We start from the raw sequence: 8,071 nt of genomic DNA on the forward strand, positions 1-8,071 counted from the left end.
GGTGAGCAGCTCTCGCCATTGCTGACCGGTTGGTCGCTTTCTGTCAGCAGAAGTGGGGCGACTGTAGGCTGATACTGTTTTTAGGATTATTTCGAGCTTTTACTTGCTGAAAAGGATGCCTACAGTGCGCTGATAGAGAGGAAGCGGTGAAGGTAAGGAGCCTTTTTAAGTGAGCTCAGAGCGTGACGTGTACAAGCTGAAGGTGCAGGTGCAGGTGTAGCAGCACAGGTGTTTAGCGAGACCTGAAATTCTGCCTCAAGATGTTTCTGCTTTGCACTTTTGCGGTGAAGCTTAATAATAATAATAATAATAATAATAATAATAATGCTTCAAATGTTTGGCAGCGCTAGGAAAGCAGTAGCTAATACTGTAATATGGGGGGGGGGGTTGTAGGTTGTATGTTGTAGAGAGGTTCTTACAACTTGGCTAATTCCAACACTTCCCAGACAAACAAACAAACAAACAAACAAACTGCACCTCATTACCACGGTAGGACTTTAGCTAATGTCGTGAACGTGTTTAGAAATAAGTGCCTGCGACTGAGTCTCCTGTTAAACAGGTGTTCTTTGTTTAACTTGACCCTGGTGACCCGGTATGTAAATAAAGTTCCAAGAGCAACTTAACTGAACTGACTGAAGCAGCAGCAGCAGCTCCTCTATTCCAGATGGGGGGTGGGGGGTGTGTGTGGGGGGTGTGTGGGGGGTGTGTGGGGGGGTGGAGAGAATGTTCACAGCAATCAAATATTGATTTCAGATCAATATTGCAGGTATTGTGGGAGCAATGCACTATAAAATGATGAGCACCATACTATAACTATCTGTTTAGGTTCTGTGTCAGGTTATTTGCCGTAAAAAAAAAAAAATGAACCAAAATGAACCAAAAAAGAATCATCTACAAGCTTTGGGCCCAGTTCCCCTGCTCGCTTGATCATTTGTGAATCTGTGGGCCTCATTATTCACCAATATCTTCCTAAGGTATTTTTTTTCACATTTATAAACAAATGTCAGATTCTTGAATTGAGCATTCCCAAATATGAAAACATTGGTGAATGTTAGAATATTTGTGAAAACTATGTAAATGGGTACAAAAAAATATTCTTCTTATGAATGATGGGTGCATATCAGAATTATTGTATCATTGTTTTAATGTTTCTGTAACATAATTGGTTTTATATTAACTCAATGAGCCTTATTCTCCAACCATTCTAAAGATTAAATGGATATTAACCCATTGAGCCTTATTCTCCAACCATTCTTAATATTAAATTGATATGAACCCATTCAGCCTTATTCTCCAACAATTCTTAAGATTAAATTTATTTTATGAAGATTCTGACATCATTTGTTTTCTTATTTGGGATTTGTTCAATATATGAGGACAATGGGATTCTTCTTTATAAAAGCATAGCTGAGAACTTCCTAAGAACCAAATTCTCTGCGAGATATTGGTGAAAGAGGGCCAATGGTTCCAAACCTTCAAACGTTGTATACTTGAGTAGATGCAAAAATATTACCTTCCAGTACACAATATCATGAACTCTGATCACTATACAGTAAATGTAATGTCTTCCTTTTAGTCTGTCAGAGAAGTTTTAAAGATGACAGTGATGCTTCTGTCTTTCTCTGTCTATCTAGGGCTCTTCTTTTCATTGTTTGGTGTGATGGAGGGAGCAGCCATGAAGACGAACAAGCAGTGGGATGTCAGAGGGGCCGTGGGCCTTGCAGGTGTATTTCACTTCCTGCATTGCTGTGCCTCAGGTTGTCTTCTGCCTTTCCTAACTCTCTACCTCCGTCACCTCGGACTAACCGCCGCCATGACCGGCATCGTCATGGCCGTCAGACACTTGGTGGCTTTGACTTGGAGGCATGTCTCCAGCACCCTGGCCAGGCGCCACAACAAAAGGCGCATGGTCATAATATGCTCCGTCATCTTGTCGGCAATAGCTCCTTTAGTGCTTCTGCTCTTCCCACCCACAGGAACGAGCACAGAGAGCGGAAGATGTAACATTAGTCAGCTGAACGCTAACCATACGATTTATCCCACCACTCTGGAACCCCAGACAACACCACACAAGTTCTCTACACCGATAATGAGGTTTACAGAAAGTCACGCTGAGTCTGAATATAGGCCTGCCCAAGCCATCAACACGTTGCCATATTCCAGCACCCAAGGGACCGCTGACATGCACACAGTTGAAGCAAGCTCAGACAAAACTAGCAGCAAAAGAGATGGCCAAGGACCTCTGGAAATGCAAACTGCACAGGTCCACTCTCCAGAGAGGGTGGGTAGATCTTTACGAAAGCGTGAAGAAAAGCAGGAGGGGATTGATATGGTTCGCTCAGAGTTTCTTGGAAGTTTGAAAGTCATGGATGCTCAACATCAGATGTTTTTTTTGGTGATCATCATAGTAAGTGTATGGGAGGTCATGGCTGCACCGCTGGAGTGGACAGCTGATGATGGGCTTCATGAGTACCTTGATTTTGTGGATGCCACGGACCGACATGGGACTGTTAAACCCTGGAGACTTCTAGGAACTGCTGGTGGTATGGGAAGCACGGGTATTCTAGTAAGCATTCTCTACTGTCTTACTGGAACTGTGTTGCACTTCTATGCTTACGCTATGCTAATGCTTGTAATTGTGCCCATTGCCGCTTTGCTACCTCTTTACCGCCACAAACGTGAACGCCTTCCTGGTAGTGGCTTGAAGGCACTGCAGCTGGTGAGGGGAGACTCAAGGGCACTGCTTTGTGCTGTCAGTGCCCTCCTTACTGGCATGGCAGGCTCAGTTGTATCTGACTTTCTCCTCTGGCAGATGCAGGACCGCAGTGCTACAGAGCTTCAAATGGGCATCACTTTGGCCTTGGCACCCCTATGCCAAGTTACCTTTGCCCCATTGAATAGAACTGTAACCCGTTTCCTGAAATCCCATGGGCGACTTCTGCTTCTTGCTATTTTGGGACTCTGTCTGCAGTGCCTTTATTACTCTTTCTTATGGACTCCATGGGCTGCAGTTCCTGCTCAGATTCTGGCTGGACTTTCTACAGGTGCCCTCTGGTGGTCAGTAGAGGCTCAGTGTGTGGATATTGCTTCTCCAGGGACCGAGAGGGCAGTGTACAGAGTCTTTGAAACCCTGTCTTTGGATCTTGGAGCTGGCATAGGCAGCCTGGTGGGGGGTTTTGTAGTGCAAACGTTTGGCCTTGGAGTGCTCTTCCAGGGTACAGCAGTGATGCTTGCATTGTGGTGTATTGCTTTAGCTGTGTTGCAATGGAGGATCCCTCGTCAGCGCAGGATCAACTACTCTCGTCTGCTGGCAGCTGATGCCAGTGAGGTGAGCGAGTCCGAATCGGACCAGGACAATGACTGGCTGGAAAAGGCCATGGAGGAAGACAAGGGGAACAACAACTGGAGGAGACTAGATAAATAAGGACTATACCCGGTTATTGTTTGTCTGTAAACATGACTATTAAAGGCTATGTAATGTGAAGCACCTAAAGCAAGGCAGTATTTTGGGTTTGTTCCAAGCTACTTATAATGCCTTAATGGACCTTGCATGAGGATATTACATTCACATTTGCCCTGTTTCATATGAACTTAATGCCATAATGCCAATTATAAATAATAATACAAGTCTCTTTGGAAAATCCACTGGAAAACCGAAGGCTGTTTTCTTCAATGTAGTGTTCCAACCACTTTCGAGATTAGAGAATGTATTTAATGAAACATTATTTTATAAGCCTAGAATTCTTTTGTAAATTTAGTATAATTGCAGATTTCAAACCGATTTGTTCTGCAATGCAGTTCCATTATCTGCATACAGTTTGTTCAGTGATTCAAGTTTGTTTCCACTGGACCAAACAAGACTCCTATTGAAGAAAACGGTGAAGTGCTTGAGTACTGTATGAAACGCAGCCACGATTCAAGCCTTATTCTGGGTTTTCAGAGTGTTCAGAGGAGCAGGGCTGTCCTAAAGCACTCTTTAATAAGACCTGGTATGCATGTTGTTCAGTTAAGTGTTAATTTATTTGGATTCATAGATTTGAAGTAATTGAGCTTAAGTGAAGGTGAGCTCTATCTAAGTTACGGGATCAGAGCGTTTGTTGCTGAGAGGTTTTTCTCAGCAGTGAATCCATTTGTGTATTTTTTTTGGGGGGGGGGGCGGTTACTCTGGATGATCACGCGGTATTTAGAAATGCCTTCGGTTACCATCTCAAACTATTTCACAGAATGCAAAAAAAGTGTAGACTGCACTTTGCCTTACTGTAGCAAGTCTGTCAAACCTGTTTCACACAATGTTTGCCAAACCTGTACTGCAGTAAGTTTACCCACTTTAACTGTGAGTATTTATTATTAATTTTTTTCTCCATTGGTGGTACTGGCCAAGATCATCGTACTCATGGTTGTTTTTTTCCCATGGAAATACTGTATGTTTGACTTGACTGATGGGGGGAAAAAAAGATGGGGAAAAAAAAGAATGTTTCATGTTAAGTTGCTATAATTTGACTAATGGACAGATTGCTTGTCTGAAGGAACACGTAAATAAATGTCTTGTCATTGCTTAATTTCCATGGAATTATTGACTATTTATTTCATCTTGTTGTTTTGACCTGTAGCCTATTGTTACTGTCAAGACAAAACCAACCATCTCTCCTTCGTCTTGGTCAGGGTCATGGTGGGTCTGGCGTCTGCTTTGAGTAATTGGGCACAATGCAGGAGTACCCCCATGGACAGGACATTTCATATGTTATGTGAATATCTGTCCTAAATATTTATTTCACTAACATTAATTGAAAAGTAAGGACATTTAAGATGCATGGTTTATGCAGTGAACTGCATAGTTGTGACAGTATATGCTTGCAAGTAACAAGCACAGCACAACCTAAAGATCTTCTTGTGTGCAGGTCCATTGATGTCTGTTATCAGCATACTGTGTAGCTCTTTAAGGCTGATGGAATAGACCCCCCCTCCATCTTTCAGGGTTTTCCCCTTTTTATCTAGTGTTAGACATGTCATTCAATATTTACCAGTCCATAATAATGATGGCACACCAATTTTGAGGTCTGCAAACAGGACGTGTTGAATTGATACCATGATACCATGAGTGTTGTAAGAACTCAAAGGTCAGTTGGGAAGGCTGGCAGTGCCAGTACCCCAGCGTGATAGGGCGCTATCAGCAGACAAACACTATGATGGTGTTTACTTTCAGGAGTACTTGGCAATGACTAGATGTTTCCAACCATCCGTGAACCATATTTACACACTTACACACAGTAATGTCAGTTTGCTTAAGTACTATCCTGCCTGTCCCGTTCACACACTTTTTTGTGTTATTTCTTACTGCATTTTTCAGGCCAATGCAGCACATATATGAATAACACTGTAACATGTTTTCAGACACATAATTGAGGAAATGTCTTTACATACTGGTTATTAAAAGAATTGATGTATTTTTTGGTATATATCTTCTTTATGAACAGGCTAGATACGCAAGTTTGTGACTGTGAGGTCAATATATTATTTCAATAATACATGTTAAAAACAACCCAATTTGGGTAATTTCCACAACCCAGCTGTGGGTCGATACAACAGAACACATTCAGGGTTAAACTGATCCAGCATCAGTGGGTTATATGTGAATAACTTAACTCTGTTATGCAGCCTTGTCTAACAAATTGTTTGGTTAACTAGCTATGTTGGCTAGCTATGTACCTCAGCTGGTAGGCTACCTACAGTAAAATTATTACACAGATACACAGATAATACTTGAAGTATCTATATATAAATGGCTATAAATTGGCTACAACTGCCACACCCTCCAGTTAGACAATTTAGATAATAGAAATAATAGGTAATAGAAATAATAATTTTCTTATGAACTTCATCATATGAAGTTTGCTATCCTATCAGAAATACAGTTTTGTAATATTGTTTACTTATAATGAAATACATTGATTAGTTTTACTGTAGCAGCAAAATATCCAGCCATATCTAGCTTTTATGAAAGTTTACTTACCTTTTCTTGTCGATTGATTTAATTGCCTTCCATTGATGCTGTTTTTGCGTAATTTACCACAGCATAATGTAGACATAATCTTTATAAAAAAATAAATAAATAAAAAACACCCAGTCATAATGAATCACTGAGTTACAATTAATTTAGATTTACCTGAAAAAAGAAATGTTGTTAGCATTGCAGGAACATAATAAGGAATATTAGTAACACGAGACAAATTGAATACAATGATCTCAACAGGTTGACACATTCACATAACATCTTTAAATTTAGTTTTCCTTCCTATCATTTACATTTACAGCATTTAGCTGACGCTCTTATCCAGAGCAACTTAGAAGGTTATTCATATTACAGAGGTGGGCCAATGTAGTGTTAAGAGTCTTGCCCAAGAACTCATATTGGTGTAGGGCAGCATAGTCACCCAGACTGGAAATTGAACCCTAGTCTCCCCATTTTAATGTTTCTGCTTGCTTGCTTGCTCGCTCGCTCACTTGCTTACTCATTCATTCATTCATTCATTCATTTATTCATTCGTTCGTTTATTTGATGTTCCCTGCTGCTAACCTTCATTAACATGCAGTGGGAAATTAGAGAAGCAGCTCTGTTATGACAACATTGAAACATTTAAAGGTTTAAATGCATTCACAGAAGACACAATGGTGGCAGGTTTGTAGACGTGTAGGTATGTGTATGTGTGGACAGTTTCTAATCAGCAAGGGCTCACTGTTTGCCTTAGTTATGAGGGTGGAACTGGTATAATCATCCTAAAGCAATTAAGGAATGATGAGGTGCCATCAATATACTGCCATCCTCTGGTAAAATAAAGTATTTCTTCTTGATCTGATCAGATTAGATTATGGCCGATGAGGGGATGAGCCTTAAAAGGCATATTTTATAATCTCCTACTGCACTTAAACTAAAGCTAAGCACCTGAGTACTTATAAAACACTTGAAGTAAAAACTTTTAAAAAGGCAAAGGTAAATTAAATGTAAGATTACCCATTTATTTATCATCAAGTATTAATTCACATCCATATACACTCTCAAACATAATTGTAATTAATCTTATAATTAACACAATTTTTGTCATTTTGACTGTTCATAATCGCATTGGATTTGAAGAAAAAAAGTAATAAAAGTGAAATTGAAGTGTGGACTTTTAGCTTGAATTCAATAGATTTAACAAAAATATTGTGTTAGCCATTTAGGAATTACAGCTTTTTGCACAGTCCCTATATTTCGTCAGGCTCAAAAGTAATTGGACAAATGACTGAGAATCATGGCTGTCTTGCATTTGACTGTTTCATGGCTAGGTGCAGGTTCCAGTTGCTGATTTTGAGTGTGATGATGTAGGAGGGAAGGAGGCCATCATTTGGTTAAAAACAATCTGGAACAAATTGTTACTGAAAAGAAGAACTGCTCAGAAAAAACAAAACATCATGAACGACCACGGACAACTAGACAACTATAGCAGATGAGCAAATGAATTTTACCTTTGTAAAATCAAAAACTTTTGATGGAAATCACAGAATTAATTCTAAAGTTTATAGAGCCATACTTCCTGCCTAGATTCAGTCAAATGCTGCAAAACTGATTGAGAGCTGATTGAGAGCTTCACTTTACAGACAGATAATGACTCAAAAAAGACTGTGAAAGCAGCCCAAACCACACCACAACTGGAAAGACATAAACAGTATGGGCAAAATCTTGCCAGAGGGCCGCATGGGGTGCAGACACCGGATAGAATCATAATGGTGACGTTACCATGTCACATCCGTGATATCATCATGTCCACATGTCACAAACAAACTAATCATGTGGAAGTGGGTGTCCTTTTATTTTCAATTGTAATTATAATTAAAAATGTTTAAACTATTTAAGCTGACAGTCCAAGTCCAAGCTTGGTATTCTATATGTGGTAGTACTTGTACAGTACTAAGAATATTAATATAAAAATAATAAAAATAAATATAACAGTGAAATAAATGACCAGGAACGGGGCGGTGTAGTTCTGAAAATGACGTCATATTTATATGTGGCGACATATATGCCAGGAAATTC

At 39.9% G+C, this 8,071-nt stretch overlaps 1 protein-coding gene across 1 annotated transcript; it reads left to right on the top strand.

Moving 5' to 3' along the window:
- The first annotated feature begins 7 nt into the window (after positions 1 to 7).
- On the top strand, positions 8 to 4,559 carry mfsd6l (major facilitator superfamily domain containing 6-like). Its single transcript, XM_072693950.1, has 2 exons — positions 8 to 152; positions 1,635 to 4,559. Exon 2 carries the CDS (start codon positions 1,661 to 1,663, stop codon positions 3,422 to 3,424), a length of 1,764 nt encoding a protein of 587 aa, XP_072550051.1. The 5' UTR covers positions 8 to 152; positions 1,635 to 1,660; the 3' UTR covers positions 3,425 to 4,559.
- Positions 4,560 to 8,071: the final 3,512 nt, after the last annotated feature.

Source organism: Salminus brasiliensis, chromosome 12 (genome assembly GCF_030463535.1).
Source record: "Salminus brasiliensis chromosome 12, fSalBra1.hap2, whole genome shotgun sequence".
Lineage (NCBI taxonomy): Eukaryota > Metazoa > Chordata > Actinopteri > Characiformes > Bryconidae > Salminus > Salminus brasiliensis.